Raw genomic sequence first — 20,448 nt, forward strand, 5'->3', positions numbered from 1 at the left:
CATGCTTTTCTGAGCTAGGAAGAAGCCAGGCAGACACCTGGGTTGCATACATACATGGAGGAAATGCACTCACACACATTTTAAATTAAACAAAAAAAAAAAAATGCCTTCAACAAAGTGTTTAGAGTCAATGTTATCTGTGAATATGCAGCTCTACAGGCAGATTCCTTCTCTTCCTCACGCTTCTCCTCCTGCTTTATATTAATATTACAAAACACTCTAGCCTATTTTGGATTAAGTCCTAATGTAAGTGAAAGATCCATTCTATCAAAGGGAAAAGGGATGTTCACTTCCTCGTAGCAAATTCTGCCTCCTTGACCCGCCCAAAGGAGAATGAAATCCTTCTTTTTCATTCTATTTGGAGGTTTTAATCCTTAATTAGCAACATCATTTTGATTAAATAAGACTCTAGAGGATTACGTCGGGAGAGCCACCAGTTGTTCTGAAAGATAGCCCCAGAGACTGTATTGTACTGTGGTTTGAGTTGTTCGGAGTTGTGTTTAATCAAAGTGACATTTCTCGGTGTTGATTACAAAAGGGACATTATATGAATGAACTCCTTCCTTTGGGAAATGGAGTGGACTCCCAGTGGGTTTGTGCTTCAGGGGTTTGGGTAGGAGGCTGCGGAGTGTCACACATTGAAATTGAGGAGCTGGGAAGAGCCAGGCCAGATTCAGGGAGAACACATTTAGCAAACACTTTGTACTGTTTTTTTTAATTTCATTAAAATCTCTGAGGATAATAATCCTGTGGCATTGTTGAAGCCTGAAGGTATAAGTGTCTGGGGCGAGGGAGAAGTAGACAAAGAACCACACTATTGCTCCTTTTGGTTTGCTTACTTTCTTGGTTTAAATACTAAACTACAGAACAAATTTTGTCATCATCTACTTACTAAAGTTAGTAGAAATAAATGACAAGGATGAAATATCTGTTCTAAAACATTCTGAATGGATGGGTGGCAAGATTAACATGGCCTCCACAGGCAGCCAGGCAGCTAGCTGGCAGAATCTTATATTGGTCACTTGGGACGGCTATAACTTCCAGCAAGGTCGGTAGCTTGCAGAAATCAGGGTTACCCAGTCACAATGTAGGAATACCTCAGAGGGATGTATTGCTGCTTATACACAGAGTATTCTAACTTAACACTAGTGCTAGAATTTTAAAGGCTGTTATTATTATTGAACAATGAGCAAGTCATAGCTTAAAATATTTGTTATTGATAGGAAAGAGAAAGCCTATTTAATAGGTAGCCATCTTTAAAATTGGCTGTCCGTTAACTCAGTTGTTTTCTCAGAGTCCTAAAAACCCCCAATGGGTTGAGGTTATAGTTCAGTGGTAGAATGGTTGCCTTGCGTTCACGAGGCCCCAGGTTCAATTACCAGTGCCACAAAAGAAAAATAAAATCCTAAAAGTTGCAAGCATGGAGAATGTAATTGATTTCAGCATCTCCTTTCAAGGGACAACGCACCACTTAAATCTAACCAAAGTCTGCGTTTCAGCCTTCTTCCAGCACAGATGTCGGATGTTCATAGCGGCAAGACCTTTAATGAGATATGCCGTTGCGTCTGTTTCACCCAAAGCTTCCCCGCGATCCTGTTAAGCAGTGTAGGCTGGAAGTTTGAGGAGCTGAAAACAGCAATTCTGAGTAAGGTTGCCAAATGTAAGGGAAAAAGCCACTGCTAGCCAACGGTGCCATCTGGAGCAGTGTCTCCGCAACTGTGTACCTCACGGGAAGCATAAAGTTGAAGTTCTCTGAAAAGGAACTCTCTGCCAGCAGCCTGGTGTACGGACCCAGATTGGAACTGGCTCTTTCAGGGTTTTCCAGGTTCTTAGGCATGCAGTTATGAGCCACCATACTGGAGATAATGCAAGTAAGCACACCTGAGCAGATTCTTTCTCGAAAGCCAGAGGACGGTAGAAAACGAAACCTGTTCATGGCCATGATTTTAAGGTCTACCACCGTCAACTTCAAATCACTCTTCACATTTTTTAATACCTCCCTTAGCTGATAATTCACATTCTATCTCTATTTCGCAATGTGCTGCATTAGGCAGAATCGAAGTCCCAAGGAAAATACTGACTGGATTCTTGAAAGGGGCAAAAGATGAATTTATTCCATCTCCCGTATTTCAGATGTGGGTATTGAAATTGACCCTACACTGTCTGTCCAATACAAAAATGCTCTCTGTTGAGTATTGTGGTGTTTTGAAAGAGAGTAGCAGCATTAGGAGGTGTGCCTTTGTTGGAGTAGATGTGCCCTTTTTATAGGAAGTATGTCATCACTGGGGGAGTGGGCTTTGAGCCCTATGCTCAAGCTACTCCCAGTGAGACATAACACTTCGTGTTGTCTGCAAAGAAGATGTGGGACTCTCAGTTCCTGTTCCAGCACCAATCTGCCTGCCTGCTGCCTTGATTCATGCCATGACAGTAATGGGCTAAACTTCTGAAGTGTAAGCAAGTCACCACAATTAAACATTTTCCCTTGTAAAGGTCGCTGTGGTCATGGTGTCTATTTACACTAATGGAAACCCTAACTGAGACAGATATGAACTCAAATGTAGAATCTTTATGTTAGGGAAACGCTGGAGTTAAAAAGTGATTCTTACACCAAATTTTTCCAGAAGCTGAACCCAGAGAACAATGCGTTTCAACTCTAGAAGCATACTAAGCAACCAAAGCATCCTTTAAAAGTTTACTGGTCCTGCACCTCAGGTGCCTTGGTTACATCAGTTTGACACAGGACACAGGGAAGGGAAATTGTTTTCTGCATTTTCAAGCTGACAGAATAGAGTTGAAAGCCACTGTTCTCTGTTCTCAAATAGTGTTACTTGACTTTAACAAGTAGGATAGTTGTGAGGGTGGTGTCCCGGAGTCCAGGGCACTCCACAGCTACAGAACAAGTCTGAGGCCAGCCTGAGCATATAGATACTTGTCTCAAAGAAATTAATCATTGAATAAGAAAAAAATCAGATTTTATATGTATTGTTTAGGGGAACTATAAACATTTTATAGCAAAGAAAATGATGAATTAAATATACATATGTATGAAGAAGAAGCAGAAGGGTCAGGAGTTGAAGGACTGACTAGGCTATGTAGCAAGTGTGAGGTGGCTCTACCTGAGACCTTGCTGTAATCTCCTACTACCCCTTAAAAACAATAATTCTCAAATCTGACCCAATGCATTAGAAATTCCTGAAAGATGAGCTCAGTATTGGGAAAAGAAGGGAGAAAAGGACGGTAGAAAAATAGAGAGCAGCACTAGAGATCTTGGGGAAAAGGGGGAAGCCATTGTTGGTCAGTTAAAACTACAAGTTCTCCCACTGAAATGAGGAACAAGACAAGGCTGTCCACTCTCTCCATATCTATTCAATGTAGTACTTGAGGTCCTAGCTGGAGTAATAAGACAACAAAAGGAGATCAAGGGAATACAAATCAGAAAAGAAGTCAAACTCTCACTGTTTGCTGATGATATGTAGTTTACATAAGTGACCCCAAAAACTCTACCAAGGGACTTATACAACTCACAAACACATTTAGTAATGTATCAGGATACAAGTTTAACTTAAAAAATAATCAGTAGCCCTCCTTTACACAGATCACAGATGATAAATGCACTGAGAAAGGAATCAGAGAAACATCACCCTTCACAATAACCACAAATAACATAAAATATCTTGGAGTAACTGTGGCCAACCAAGTAGAAGACCTATATGACAAGAACTTTAAATCTTTAAAGAAAGAAATTGAAGAAGACACCAGAAAATGGAAAGATCTCCCATGCTCTTGGGTAGGTAGAATTACCATAGTTAAAATGGCAATCTTACCAAAAGCAATCTACAGATTCAATGCGATGACAACAAAATTCCAGCAAAATTCTTCACAAACTTCAAAAGAATAATACTCAACTTTAAATGGAAATTTAAAATCTCAGGATAGCCAAAATAATCCTCTACAATAGAGGAACTTCTGGAGGCATCACAATTCCTAACTTCAAACTTTACTACAGAGTTACAGTACTGAAAACAGCCTGGTATTGGCATTAAAACAGACAGGAAGACCAATGGAACCAAATCAAAGACCCAGATATCAATCCACATACCTACAAATACCTGATTCTTAACAAAAAGCAAAAAATATAAAATGGAAAAAAGAAAGCATTTTCAACAAATGGTACTGCCATAACTGTATAGACCTCAACCTAAAACCAACCACACTGAACCTCATAGAAGAGAAAATGGGAAATACACTTGAATGCATTGGCACAGGAGACCACTTCTTAAATATAACCCCTCTAGCACAGACTCTGAGAGAAACAATTAATAAATGGGACCTCCTGAAACTGAAAAGCTCCTGTAAAGAAAAGGACACAGTCAACAAGACAAAACAGCAGCCTACAGAATGAGAAAAGATCTTCACCAATTTCACATCAGACAGAGGGCTGATCTCCAAAATATACAAAGAACTCGAGAAATTGGTCATCAAAAGAACAAATAATCCAGTAAAAAAAAATGGGGTACAGACCTAAACAGAGAACTCTCAACAGAGGAATCTAAAATGGCTGAAAGACATTTAAGGAAATGCTCAACATCCTTAGCCATCAGAGAAATGCAAATCAAAATTCTGAGATTCCATCTTACGCCTGTAAAAATGGCCAAGATCAAAAACACTGATGACAACTTACGCTGGAGAGCATGTGGGGTATAGGGAACACTCCTGCATTGCTGGTGGGAGTACAAACTGGTACAGCCCCTTTAGAAATCAGTATGGCGATTTCTCAGAAAATTAGGAAACAAACCTACCTCAAGACCCAGCAATAGTACTTTTGGGTATATACCCAAAGGATGCTCAATCATACCACAAGGACATGTGCTCAACTATTTTCATAGCAACATTATTTGTCACTGCCAGAACCTGGAAAGAACCTAAATGCCACCCCCCGACTGAAGAATGGATAAGGAAATGTGGTATATTTACACAATGGTGTACTACACAGTAGAAAAAAATAACATCTTGAAATTTGCAGGCAAATGGATAGATCTAAAAGACATTATATTGAGTGAGTCAACCCAGAGCCAGAAAGACAAATATAATGTTTACTCACTCATAAGTGGCTTTTATACATAAAGAAAGTAAAAACGGCCTACAATTCACAATCCCAGAGAATCTAGACAACAATGAGGAACCTAAGAGAGACATACTTGGATCTAATATACATGGGAAGTAGAAAAACACAAGATCTTCTGAAGAAATTGGGAGTATGGGGACCATGGGAGAGGGTAGAAGGGGAACAGAGAGGAAGGGAAGGGAGCAGAGAAAAATATTTAACTCAATAAAAAACAATTTAAAAAATAAATATAACTACAAGTTCTACTTGACCTTTGATGTAGGTTTATCAACATTAACAATCATTTGTCAGCATCTTGGCTAAGAAAAACAATTCCAGGGAACAAGAAAGAACTATAGCATTTTTGTTTGCTCCTTGCCTCCCCAAATGCACCCTTGCCAGAACATTTATTCAAGTGTTTCAATAGACTCATGGTTGTGTTAGGAGAATGGTAGCACCCACCATGAAATCAGTGTTCATATATTTCAGTCGCCCTTCTAAATGCCTTTGTTCCATTCAACAGACAGAAATCTGCTAAAAAAAAATTTTTTTTACATCTTTCTGGACAGAATAAAATAATTTCTCTTGGATCCCTAAGTTGTTCACTCGCATTAGGAAGACTAGAAACCTCCAGAAAATTTACTTCTCCTTCTGCACATCTTTTTAAATTAGTCAAGAACCCCTCTAGTCAAAAAAAAAAAAAAAAGAAAAGAAAGAAAAAGTAAAATAAACATGGACATCTAAGGAAAACAAAGAAATGGTGTAACTCTCATGTTATTCCTAAATAAATTAAGCAAATGTTTAAAACAAAGCAGAAATGACGGCTGAGATTTGTGATGAGAAATCCCAGGGATCGTTCGATTTTTAAAATCACCTTCACTGCTCAGTTATCTGAAGTTTCGTGCCCACACTTAAACGTAGGCTAAATTGTGTTCCTCCTGCTGCTTTCAGCTTCCCTTAATCACTAGTATTTGTTTTGCTTTAGTGCTTTGCTCCCTGACTTTTCTGTGTGAGAGGTGTTTTATACATTCAATTTACTGGTGAACTCTGAGAGGAAAGGAGTCTTAATGGTAAGCTCTAAGACTGTGGGTTTTTCTTTTATTTATTTATTTTTTTGCAGATAATACATACATAATTCCACCCTTAATTATCTGTGGCTTGTCCTGTGCGTAGAAAAGCAAAGACGAATGTAGGGTACGTCTGTGCTAAGTAATTCTTTCAGAAAATTACACAATCAAATAGGCAGGATGGCATTTATTAAACTACATTTAGTGCTTTATGTGAAATTCCCTCCTGTCTATAGATAATTCCGCTCTGCAATTCTTTGGGTTTCTAACTAGCTTTCCCAAGGTTTAAATCTTGAAGTCTTTTTTTTATTATTATTATTTTCCTTGACCCTCTTCGGAGCAGTTCGGTGTGTATCACCTTGTGGCACACTGAAGAGGCACAGAATGTTTTCTGGCATTTTCTCAATAGTGCTTGCTTATCATTGGGAGAGGGAAGGAATTCTGAAAAGCAAAAGTAAAGCAACAATGGTCTGGTTCCCACCTCTCAGTTGCTACAGCTGCCGTTTAAGAGGACAGCTTGGCACACAGCATGAAAGGTTAAGCCCAGGCTGAGTCTCAGAACTCTACCTGGTTGTCCTAGAAATTTCCTACTGGGTACCCCACCTAGATTATGACAGATAAATTTTCTTCGTAGGTTCTATTAACTCAATTTGTTTTTCATGGTCTTATTTGGCTTTCTGTTAGCAACCCCTGCCCCATGTCAATTATTAGGAGTCTTTACTAGCTTATGTTTTTCTTATAATTTGTCGCATCCCTAATTAAGTTGTCATGTATTGTCCATTCATTGTGGCTCTAGCTCTGCGCTAGGTCCATGAAGACAGAAGTAGAGATGCAGAATAAGATGACATCAGTGAGAAGTTTGACAAAGGTGAAGTCACTGTTTCCTTTTAAAGTTCAGGTACAATAATAAGAGATGATTTCAGAAGGTTCAAGAAAGGCAGGAGAATGACAGACAACTTCAGAAAGACATGAGAACAAGAGATGACTTCAGAGGACTCAGGAAGAGAGCTAACGTGTACCTTACGAGCAAGACCTGGTGAGCCAAGGGAGATAAGAAGTCATAGAGACAACAATGAGTGTGCATTTTTCAAACACAGTGACATGCAGTGACGAACCCCTTTCTACACACACACTTCACACCTGCCACTTCCCCGTTACCTGACCCCTGGTCAGCTTTCTCTTGCCCTCAATCCAGATCATCATAACAGTTATGACTCCATATGATGCTTTGTCTGTCATCACAGAGCTACTATGATCATTTAGTTCATTTGAACTTAAAGTCAGATTTGATTAATCCCACATTCTCTTTCTTCCCGAGACACCCCAGCTATCTGAGAATGGAATCCCATCCCTTTAGCGTGGCCAACCAAGCTATACACAATCCATACCAAACATATCCGCTTGATCCCAAACACTGTACTCCTTTCTCTCAACTCTGTGTCATAGTTCTTTGTGCAAAGCTCTGGCTTCCTAAGTCAGGACCAGAGGGAAAAGTAACAGAGACATTTACTTAGCACCGTTAACATCTATGTTTTACTCAACTCTTTAAAATAATCTTTGTCTAGGAAGTATGATCTCTATTTTAGAAATAGCACTGAGTTCCAGACCGCAGGAGGTCAGGTAGGGTGTGAGCGATTGTAAGAGGTTAGCTCCAATATATGTCTTCTGCCCACCATTTCAAAGAAGAAGGACAATATTTATAGTTAATGATAGAAGAAAGACGCTGATCAAATGTCAGAGCCCGGATGAACAAGGAAATAATGGTGTCATAAAACTGGTAACTGCAGAGGCCAGAAAAAAGGCACAGAAAGATCACAGAGCCCAGGTTCCTGCTTGTAGGCTGCACAGTGACAAATGGTGCAGGCTCTCGGGCCCGTAGCATGGCTAGATCAAGCCAGGTGGGTCACTTCGATTCTCCAAGTCTCAGATTTCTTTTCTGACGAAAAAGTGGGAGAAAAGTTTTGTGAGTGCAACGCTTGTGTTTGGCAGAAAGCTCTTACAAACCACACTGAAAGCTTGATCTGCAAAAGAAAATAAACCTGGTAAGGGGATGCTGTCAATACCCTGTTAGACAATTAATAGACAAGGCCCAGGCGAAAGGCAAAGATTTGTAGAACTCCATAATTGATAAGTAGATTTTTTTAACCAAAATAATGAGAAAGGAAAACTGAGGGATTTAAATGAAAAAATAAATTCAAATTTATTTTATATAATTCTAGAGAAAGAAAAAAATAATTGCCAGTTACTAAGTAGATGATACTCAGATAGCTTAAACTTTAGTAACATTGTGGGCCCCTGAGCCCAGTAGAATGTGTAAAAGTATAGAAAAGAAGAATGGAGACCAGCCAGAGGCTGAGCTGCCCTACCCCGGGGGACAGGGCTGGAGCAGGCTGCTTGTTTCTGTCAGCTGGGGCTGATTCCGGGAACCCTCAGGGTTTTAAGTGCGGGACAAGTACACAAGGAGCTCTGTCCCACAGCCATTGCCAGGGTACACATTGCCCTAACACTGGGCCCAGGGCCTGACCGTCTGTTGGGAAACCCCTACTATCAATGTCCAACCCCCACCCAAGGCAGCTTCTCCCAGGCCACACTGAGAAGGTCACCTCAGTCCATCTCGCTACAGGTTGGTTCAAGAGCCCGGTATTGCTTGTCAGCCCAGCTTTTCCAGCGCCCATGCCGCAGTGGGAACGGCAGTGCAATCTAGCGCTGATTTCTTTCACATGTGTAATTGAGCTTTTTGTTTGTTTTTATTTCTAGCACAGTCTATCCTTAAACTAGCAGCCATCTTCCTGCTGCCTCCAATTGCCGAGACAACAAGGCATGCACCACCACACCTGGCTTTGTGGAGTCTCAGAGAAAGTTACATGCCCCCAAATACTTGCTACTCAGGAAGTAGAGCGCAAAGGTTAGCCTGGGAGAACCTACCACTCCCCCAAAGTACAGTGGCACAAGTGTGCAGGGAGCTTTGGTAAACCCACATGGCCACATCACTTCACATTCCCCACAGAACACTGCAAGCCTGGCTTTCGCACATGAGAAATAAGCAATTTTAGCCCTTTCCTTCTATCAATTGGATCAGGATGGGGAGAGGCCTCTTGGCTTTAGAGCAAGAAGTACACCAGTGACTGACATGGCACTTCATAATGCTAGAGCCTAAACACATCTCCCTCTCCCCAATTTACTCCTCTTACCCCATCTAGAGGCTAGAGATCTCCGTGCCCTTTTTGCCCTAGGACCCTTGAAAGTTTGAGATGGTAGCATCTGGGCAAGGGAAGAATTTCCCCTTGTCTACATGAGGGTGAGTGCTTGAGAGGTCAGGTGAGTGGGTGAGTGGGTGGGTGGAGACAGCCCTGGGACAGGGAAAATGATCTCTCCACTGTAGACAGTACAGTAGTATCACGGTCAGACTTGACTTGAGGCACCTAGTGACTCATGCAAATCACCAAAAAAGATTTTCAAATGCAAAACAAAAGTGGGAAATAAAATAGACCCATGAATAATCAAGTCAAAGTGCTGCTGCACACAATGTAGAGAAACCAAGAACGGAATTAATGTATTAAATGTGCGATTGAGAAGTTAATTGTATTAAAAGTATTATTACTTTAAAAAAGAACTCATTTATATAAACATATGAATGTTTTAAATTCATTATTATGGAAATAAGTAACCTTTTAATTTGTGTGTGTGTTATGTGTGTACAGGTGTTGAAGTGAGGGGTCAATGTTGACTGTCTTCCTCTCCATCCTCCACGTTATATTTGAGACAAGACCTCTTATTGAATGTAGCATTTACCAGTTGGCTAGATCAGCCAGTCAACCCCCTTGGATCCTTCAGTTTAGGACTTCCAGTACTGGGGTTACAGGGATTTCTGGGCCTGGCTTTTTATGGGTGCTGTAACCTGAACTCGGGTCCTCTTGTTTGCAGGGCAAGCATTCCACCCACTGAACCACCTTCCCAACACCACTTTCTTTCCAAATGGGAGACAGAGTTGTGTGAAAGCTATGTCAAAGAAGACATAGAACTTCAAAGCTCATTATGGGAAGCTGGATATCATTAGTCTTTAGGGAAATGAAAAAGCCATCAACAATGAGACACTGACACCAATCTACCATCTTTGGTGTTGACCATGATGTGAACAGTTTAGAGCATTCATGGACATATGAAGACAACGTAAAATATCACAAAATGAAAAGCTCTCAAAAACCATTTGTAAATTTCTTAGAATATTAGATATACAGGTATCATAAACCCCAGCCATTCCACTCTTAGACATTTCCCTATAGTGAGTGAATGCCAGTATCTCTGCAAACACTTGAATAGCAATGTTTGTATTTGCTATGAGCTATAAAAATATCTATTAACAGAAAAAAATGAATGAATAAATAGTGAAAGTTTATATAATGGACCATACTTGATAGTAAGAGGGAATGTCCTGATGGGGCAGGACGAAGGGGTAATGGATGCAGATGAATGGGGAGGGGATGATGGTAGATGGGGAGTGAATGGGGCTGAATGGGGGGTGAGGGTGGATAGAGGAACAGATGGGAAAGCGGATTAGAGGAGTGAGTGGAAGTGAATAGGAGGGGGCCTGGCAACAGTGGTTGGTTGAGAAGTTGGTAGAGTGTAGGTGAAAATGTACAGTAAGCTGTGGGTGTAGATAAGACGGATGAGAAGTGATCAGGGGGTACGTGGGGTCACACACACACAGGGGGTCCAGCAGTTGGAAGGGGTAGGTGGAGATGTGTGAGCATGGATATGGTAATGCATAGGGCTGGATGGAGGTGGATGAGGGTACATTGGGGAGCAGATGGGAGGTAGATGAGGAATAGTTGCTTCTGGATAGTGAATGAATGGGGTGGGTGGAAGCTGGATGGATGGTGGATATCAATGAACAGTGATAGGTATGAATGGAGGCATATGGGGAATGGATAAGGGCACATGATGGTAGATAAGATGTGGATTATGGGCAGTTAAGGTGGATAAGGATGGGCTACATGATTGGGAGAGCTGGATAGAGTATAGATGGAGTTTTAAAAGGGTGGATGCAGGTGGATGGTGGGTGGATATGGGTTTGCGGAGGCACAGTTCTATGGGGCAAATAGGGCATTAGGTTGTGTAGATGGCGGATAAACAGTGGAGCAGGGTGTGTGGAAGAGAGGGTAGATGGTGGGTGGAAGGGTACTGAGGGATAAACAAGACAGGTGGAGTGGGTGAATAATGATGGATAGTGAAAGAAAATGTGTGTGTGTGGGTGTGTGTGTGTGTGTGTGTGTGTGGGTGTGGCTCAGAGTTGGGATGTGTGGAGGGCCAGTAGATTGAGAGGGTGGAAGCAAGTGGATGACAGGTGACCAGTCTAGGAGATGCGCAGTGGGGCCGTGCGGGGAGGAATTGATGAGTGTGATGGAGAGAATGGAGGGGTGTGAGCTGGAGGACAGGGCATGGGGAAGAGGCTGGTGTTGGGTCCACGGTGGAGCAGTATAAGCACAGGGCCTATGGAGGGGCAGTGCATGAGGTAGGTGGAGGAAGTGGCGGATGGGAGGTTAGAGGCATTGTGGATATGGGATATGGATGGAGGTGAAAGGGGTTTGTGAAGGAGATGATGGGATAGGAAGTAAGTGGAAGGGAATGGGCAGGGAGCGTGGGGAAGGCATTGGATAGCAGTTTGATGGTTGGGGCAGTTTGTTGGCAGGAGCAACAGGGTAGGGAAGTGGTGTGGAAGGGAGTGTAGGATGTATTAGAAAGTGGTAGGTAGGTAACAGGTGGGAGGTGAAGGGGGCTCTGGAGTAGAAGGGAACTCGGTTGTCAAGGGTGACTGACAGGAAGGTGATAGGAAGGGTGTGGGTGGGAGATGGTGACAGTATGTGGATGTGTGTGGTTGAGGAGGTGAGGCGGAAAAAGGAGCTGGGTGGTGGTGATGCACGCCTTTAATCGCAGCACTCGGGAGGCAGAGGCAGGGGATGTCTGTGACTTTGAGACTGGTCTTACAGGAGCTAGTTCCAGGACAGGCTCCAAAGCTACAGAGAAATGGTGTCTCAAAAAAAGGGGTGGGGAGTGGATGGGTGGTGGGGGTTGTAGGGGTGTATGAAGGAAGTGTTGTGTAAGGAGATGTCATGGAAGGCGGTATAGAAAAAGTAGCAGGGGTATATAGAGGGAGCGTGGATGGGAATGTGTGAGGAGGGAGGTGGAGTAGGGACACACAGAGAGAGGAGGAGCGGTAGAAATGGAAGATAGAGGGAATGAGGCTGTGAATGGATAGAGGGGATACAAAGGTGGGAAAGTGAGGGAAAGGGAGGAAAAGGGGAGGTAGGGAGAAGGGAATAAGGGAGGGACAGGAAGGGAAAAGAAGATGGGGGAATAGAGGGATGATAAATGGAGGGGAGAAATATGGGAAGGAGCCAGGGATGGAGAGCTGAGAGGAGAGGCAAAAGGAAGGAAGGCAGAGAGAAAAGAAAGGTAGAAGAGGAGAAGAGGGAAGAGAAAGAGAGGGAGGAAGGAAGAAAATGATCATTGGAAGTCACAGTAGGCAGACCATGAGGAACTCTCACGGACCACACTTCTGCATAGACACACCTTGCTGAGCACAAGAACTACCTGTGACTTTCGCAAAGATAGGGCATAGCTCCCCTAACCATACAATATAGCGAAGGGAAGAGGATTCCTCAGAGTTCAGTGGTATCGAGTTAACCAATGGGGGAATTTAGTCATGTAAACTCTTTAAACATCTACTATCAAAGCAAATATATGAAAGCACAATTCTATGAGAATTTATACAACTGAAATATAAATGATCACATAATAAAACATCATTACAAAGGGGGCATCTGTACTTAAATGAGTAAATTGTATTGTATTGATTGCAATGTACTGTATTGTATTGAACCTCAGCAATAGATTTTTAACTTGACACGGTAGGATTATGTTATTGAATTCTAAGCCAGTAGCTTCTAATGCTAAATACAGATCCAGTGAAAGATTGGGAGGTGAGAGGAGCCCCCAGAAAAGAATTGCTTACTAGACTCTGTGGTAGGTAGCTTTTTCAAGATTCTGGGAGAAGGTATTGTTCAAACCATTAGTTTGATGCCTAACCTGGGTTTTACCTGGGTAATCCTGAGGTTTCTGTGTTTATCTGTACTTTGGAATATTTTGTTCTTAAATGATAGGCATTTTCCAGACTCGAAGGGCACAGACTCCTGCTTAGGTGCAGTCCTCAGCTTTCACCTTCTTCAGCTAATGCTGGAAGAAAAAAATAATAAAAACACGCCTAGCCTGATCCTAATTACAGAAGGCTCCTAACAGAAACATATGGTAAGGTTTTTAAAAAAGAAAAGAATCCACTCTCACTGCACCTATTCTAAGCAGAACATGGACACAGGGTGGTAATGTTCCTATGCTTACAAAACTACGACAGAACACTATTGTGTAGTATGGATTGGGTACCTGGCACCTGTTTGTACTCCATATATGAAATAAAACACCCACAACTCGAGACTTATGTAAAATAACCACTGGGAATTTTCTTGTCTCTCTCTCTCTCCCTATGTACCCAGGGCCACCTGGTCTACAAACCTAAATGCAGCGGTTGTCTTTCTGGGAATAGCATGCATCCAGCACTCTGGGGCTGGGGCCATTGTGGTCCTGCTTCCTTCTCTGTCTGTGTTCATGGCCCTAGTAGCTCTGTACATGAGGCACTGTGACCTGATCCATCAACCAGAGAAATGTAAGTCACACCTTAGGTTTGGTAGCAAGAGGGTCGGGTTTCTTACCTCCTCCTTAAGCTGATTATGACATCTTTGAACTCACAGAACTGCAGGTTTCCACAGCCGGAGGATGTCCCATGTCTCTGCCTTTACCCCCCACCATCACCACCCCCCCCGTGTGAAACCAGCTCCAGCTCTGACATTCACGGCTTCTCTGTCCCGCTCTGGCAGTCACAAACCACAATTGTTCTAGAATTTCATTCATCTCTGTCACGACAAACATTTACATGCATAATACACATGCACAATATTGCATACATAATACACATTACACACTATGTGAATGCTTATGTTAAATACTTAAAAAAAAAACCCTGTTCTCGGTGTCATCATTGTCCACCAGGTGATGGTAGAGACAAAGTGAACTGCTGCATCTTGATTTAAATTTGTTTCTTTTTGCTTGTAATTTTTAAAATTATATGTGTTTACTTATTTTTTTAATGGCAGCATGTAAGTGCAGTTGCCCTAAGAGACCAGAAGAGGGCATCAGATATCACATGGCCTTGGAGCTAGAGTTAGAGGCAGTAGTGAGCCACCTAATGGAGGCTGGGAACTGAACTCTGAGTCTCTACTAAAGCAGCAAGCGCTCTTATTCACTAAACCATCTCTAAGCTTCTAAATTTACTTTTAATAAATACCTAAAAACATAAAACAAGCATATTGCTGAGGTATCATGTGATGTATTAATATACATACACATATATTATCTGTAATGTTTAAATTAGACTAAACACGTATCATTATGGTAAAACACTCAAAATATTTTTCTAGCTTTTTTAAATTTTAAATACAAGGACTTTGACTGGGCTAGTGGTACATACTTGCAATTTTGTCATTTGGAAGGTGTAAGCAGAATCAAGGGTTTGAGGCCAGGCTCACCTCAACCACATAAGCATGTCTGAGGCCAGACTGAGGTACATGAAACCTTGCCACAACAACAACAATAAAGACAACATAAATAAAACACACAGAAAACTTCTGCTATCTATAGTCGCCCTGCTTTACAATGGCACACCAGAGCTTCCAGATTGTTCTGTCAGGCAGCACCCACGGACCAGTTTTCCTGCCTTCCCTCTATTAATCAGATTCTTCAATTAAGAAGTATAACGTCTTTGTAGGCAGAGGCTGCTTGTCTCTTTCCAAGCTGCTCAGATTCAAGATAATCACACAGAAACTATATCAATTGCAATATTGCTTGGTTAATCACTTAGGTGTAATTATAGCTGGCCCGTACATCTTAAATTAACCCATTTCTATTATTTTTACTTCACCACAAGGCTTGTGGTTTACTGGTATCAGCACATGGGCGTCTTTCTTCTTTGGCAAATGCATGGTATCTCTTTGACTCTATCTACTCTTACCTCCTCTATCTGTTTGGAATTTCCGCCTTGCCTATTCTGCAATTTAATAGGCCCAAAGCATCTTCTTAATTAACAGAGGGGAACCCTACATCACCTCCCCTTTTTTGTCTAAATAAAAAGACAAGTTTTAACTTTAACATCGCAAGATTACATAAAAAATAGTTATCAGGCAAAAATTATAGTTATAATATTAATATCTACTTTATCATTTATGATAACTAAGGAACACTATAATTATAACTATATTATTAAAACTATAATTATAACTATCTACTCTTCATCAAAGACCCCAGTAGGATATAATATTACCTAAGTTAACAGGCAACTTCCAAAACTCTAGAATTGAAGCCGGGCGGTGGTGGCGCACGCCTTTAATCCCAGCACTCGGGAGGCAGAGGCAGGCGGATCTCTGTGAGTTCGAGACCAGCCTGGTCTACAAGAGCTAGTTCCAGGACAGGCTCCAAAGCCACAGAGAAACCCTGTCTCGAAAAACCAAAAAAAAAAAAAAAAAAAAAAAAAAAAAAAAAAAAAAAAAAACTCTAGAATTGACAGAGAGATATCACTACCTGGACAGGCACCCAAAGTTCTTCTGTAATGTTGCGGCATCCATCTTCAGCCTACCGGCCCATAGTATCTGGCAGACATTTCCATGAAAAAAGAAATTTCAAAGACAGTTCCAATTATATTGGCAGTTTGACAGTTACTTTCTTCTGTGTCCTGCAGAATGTCTGGCAGACTCTTTCATGAAACAGGAACCCCGAAGGACTGTCTCACCTTCTTTAGGCAACGTCAGCAGTCAGGTTTCTATGGGTTTTGCATGTCTGGTTTATATAACCAGACATAACATCAAGCAGTCCAGGCAAGAGCAGTTTCTTGCCCAAATGGCTGACCATAAGGAGACTCTTCGATACCCATCATCATCTTGAAGTAGACTGGTGCTGCCAGGAACAGATGTGTCTCACTGTCATGAAAAGTCCTAAGTGTTTAAAAAATATTTTAAATGCCATATTCTGTTAGTCTTTGAAAGGTCTGAAGAATAACTATCCATCTGGAATATATCTCTGTACATCTAGAAAACCTAACTAGCATGAGTATAAGCTTGACTATTATAGATGATTATCTTTTAATCTATATTTTAATTATACATTATATTTTTCAATGAGCTTCACAAATACAATACCTTAATTAAGAGTAGAAATATATGCATAACAAAACTGACCTAAATTTGTATTAGTAAATCAAGATCCATACAAATACAAAGTATTCATCTCTATATCATATCCCCCTTTAAATGTAAATTTAAACATTCATAAACAGTATTTGGGAATTTGGTCATAGTTATATCCAAACTTCCTCCTGCTTTTTGTTGGGCAAAGTAATTTTAGATGTTCACAGCAACCTTTCAGGGGCTCTTGGTCAATCAAACCACATTAGTCTGGAAGTAATCCATAGGTTCTTATCTTTTGTGGAAAGAAATGCAGTACCTTTTTTACAAAACAACATATCTTTAGACCCAACTTTTGAAGTTCAAGATACCTTTAAAATATATATGTTGGGCTGCAGCCCCCAGAATCAAATATTTCTCTGTAGTAAAAAAATTCAAAGAGAACACAATAATATACATAATCCAGACTCTCTGTGTACATTCCATCTTTACATGGCTTATTTTTCTTTACTCCTTTAACCTATGACTGTCTGTACTCTTTTATATTATAACTCCCTGTACTCTTTTTTTCTCTATCCCAAACCTATGAACATTTATCCAATACTGTGACCCATTTAGAGGTCTTTTTTTTTTTTGGCTGAATCTGTCTTTTTTTGCCTATTTGTAATCCTTTTCTGACCAGGACTGTTTCTTAAAATACTAAGCAGCATGGCTAGGACTATGGCTGCTTTTCCTTTTGGCTCCACCCAATCCAACTTGGCCGAGATCTGTTCAGTGTCAGCTCTGCAAGTCATGCTCACAGTCCCATATTCAGGAGGGTCTATGTTGCCATTAAGCAAGTTGTAGTATTCTGCTCACAAACCCCATTTAAATGTTCCATAGCCAGAGTTCCCGAAACAGTCAGAGCTTTGTTTGCACTGATGAACCAGGAAGCCGGCTCCTAAATAAGCCATGTAGCCTTCCTTGCCACTGCTGATTCAGGAAGACCTCTCTTGAAGGAGCCGTGGTGCCAGTAAACAGCCCATTCAGAAAAAAAAATTGTGGCTACCAAGTAGCCATGCTTGGCTCCCATTTTTGTGGTTCTAAAAACCCTCTTCTTTTTTAAAGCTTTTTTAGGCTTTATGTGGATGTACATTGCCAACATTGAGTGTCATTTTGTAGCAGAGACTGCTTGTTCATTTCCCAGCTGTCCAGATACAAAATAATCACACAAAAACTGTATTAATTACAATGCTGCTTGGCCAATAGCTTAGGCATATTTTTTTGGCTAACTCTTATTTCTTAAATTAACCCATTTTAATTAATCTGTGTATTGCCATGTGGTTGTGGCCTACCGGTAAGGTTTTATCCATTGTCTGTCTCCTACAGTGACTACATGGCATCTCCCAAATTCCACCTTTCTTCTCTATCTCTGCTTGGAATCCCCGCCTTGTTTTATTCTGCCCTAATGGTAGGCCAAAGAGTCTTCTTTACTAACCAATGGTAATAAAAAATATTCACAGCAATAAAAAAATCATGCCTTGACTTTCATAGTCACAGTATCTACTGATTTCTCTTATGTTCCCCCATTAAGGGGGGAAATTAGGTCTGTACTATGTTCAGATGAGTTTTTCAGGCCTTGTTTCTGAACAATATAGCAAAGCAGATTTCCATACTACTTTTTCTTCTCAAAATACTGAGTTTCTGTATTCACTGCCCACTGCTTCCTTCCATCACTCCTCAAAGATGGCAGTAACTGGATTACTACTTTTGGTTTCATTCCTGGGTTTTAATTTACTTTCTAATGTTTTTATGTGATTTCATAAATTTAATGTAAGCCTATGTTTATTATTTTTATTTTGTAACCTGTTGTTTTGGCATCATACTAATGTACAGTATTTGTCTGTATATGAATAAGTCTCTGTCAGCAGATCCCCTCAAGTGTTACACATGTGGTAGCATGAAAGCATTTTCTTCATTTTCAAGACTGTATAATACTCCAGTATTCCTAATATATAATCTAACATGTCATCTGCTAAATACTCCAGTGTACCTAACATATCATCGTTGGTTATTTTAGACAGATGACACAGGCCTGGAACTCATTATGTACTCAAGGATGCTCTTGAACTACTGATCCTTCATCACCAAAATGCTTGGATTATGAGCATGTGACTCAACACAAAACACCCTTTTTATACACTCATCTGTTACTGGACAGCTCACAGAATACACCTATTATCTAATGCAAACACTGCTGTTACACATGTGCAGACAACTTAAGAGTTCCCTTCCCCAGAATCACATGCCCTGAAGTTGATCTCATCCTCTTTTAATGTCTGGGAGTGCTTCTTGCTGCTTTCCTCAACACCTGCATCTCCCATGCTCCCATCTTCAGAACACAGAAATTCCTCACACACTCTCCATACTTTATCAGCACTAATAGTCTTCTTTTACTTTTAATTGTAGTCATGTTGATGGAAATGAAGTGATGTCTTTTCATGATTTTGACTGGCATTTCCCAAATGATGAATGACACAATCTTATCAGTGTTTATCAGCAAGCCACTTTTATGTACTGTTGGATAAATTATCTATTCAGACCTTCTGTCCATTTTTAAAACTGGGACATTTGCACCTAGTTATTATCAATGTGTAGAAGTCTGCTATACCCCAATATTGGATGTGTATTGGGCTATATAAGGATGACCTTATACTGGGTGTGTAAATTACAGTCAGTTTCTTACATTTAACACTTTGCCTTTTTGCCCAATTCACACTGTTTCCTTTTACATGAAGTTTTTAACCATTACCCTAACAATCTCTCTCTCTCTCTCTCTCTCTCTCTCTCTCTCTCTCTCTCTCTCTCTCTCTCTCTCTCTCTCTCTCTCTCTCCTCTCTCTCTCTCTGTGTGTGATTTAAATATCATTTCCAAAAGTACAAGATCACAATGACTTTTTTCTTGTTTTCTTTGAGAATTTGATGGTCTTTAATCTATTTTAGGTTAATGTCTTGCCTATAGTATGAGGTAAATGTCCATCCCATTTTTGTATATGGATGTTCATGTTCCTCATTTCACTTTCCTTCTGTGGAATATCAGTACCTTGTTAGGATCATTTAGTGATCTATTTGGTTCCAGGAACTTATATTTCTGTATTTGTACCAAAGCTACACATTTTCTTTTCTTTCTTTCTTCTTTTCCTTTTTTTTTGTTTGTTTGTTTGGTTTTGGGTTTTTTTATGTTGTTGTTGAGATCAGGTTTTTCTGAGTAATAGCACTGACTCTCCTGGAACTTGCTTTGTAGATCAGGCTGGCATCCAACTCACAGAGCTCTACCTGCCTGTACCTCCCAGGTGCTGGAATTAAAGACATGTGCCATCCTGCCCAGCTATGAGAACTATACATTTTCTATCATTGTTGCTCTGCAATGTGCTTTGAAATCATAAAATATCAGGCATTCAAATTTGTTTTCAATTATCCACATTATTTTGACTATTCAAGGGAACTTGAGATCCCTTACAAGTTTAAGGACTTTTCCCCTGTTCTGTACACACACACACACACACACACACACACACACACAAACACACACACACACAGTGTTGATAGGATCTCTTTGACTTGAATTAGCATTTTAACACATATACTCACACTGATACTGCCTCCTTAACTTTGTTTAAGAACAATCATTGTGAAGATCCAAGTCCACAACCAGGTTTTTACCATTTATTCTGCAGGCACCAAAAAAGGTCACAAGAGGGCATTGGATCCTCTGGAACTGGAGTTAGAGGTGGTGCTAGGCCTCCAAACCTGGAAAACCCATATCCACTACAAGAATAGCAAGCACTGTCAACTGCTAAGCCTTTTTCATCCCTATCATTTTAAATTCTGGAATTTTGCTAAATTTACCAATTAGTTCTCACAGGTATGTGTGTGTGTGTGTGTGTGTGTGTGTGTGTGTGTGCTTAATGTCTATTTAATCTTTTTATATGAGAATACTAATGTTTTGACTTGTT

At 40.7% G+C, this 20,448-nt stretch overlaps 1 protein-coding gene across 2 annotated transcripts in view; it reads left to right on the forward strand.

Moving 5' to 3' along the window:
• Nucleotides 1–20,448, forward strand: part of Slc15a5 (solute carrier family 15 member 5) — a 117,716-nt gene that overhangs the window by 9,149 nt on the left and 88,119 nt on the right. For both annotated transcript variants that reach the window (XM_038321005.1, XM_038321004.1), the window contains one exon: nucleotides 13,719–13,888. In XM_038321005.1, coding sequence (XP_038176933.1) covers nucleotides 13,719–13,888 — 170 coding nt within the window. The remainder of the gene's footprint in view (nucleotides 1–13,718; nucleotides 13,889–20,448) is intronic.

The sequence above is a fragment of the Arvicola amphibius genome, chromosome 2 (genome assembly GCF_903992535.2).
Source record: "Arvicola amphibius chromosome 2, mArvAmp1.2, whole genome shotgun sequence".
In the NCBI taxonomy this organism is placed as follows: Eukaryota; Metazoa; Chordata; class Mammalia; order Rodentia; family Cricetidae; genus Arvicola; species Arvicola amphibius.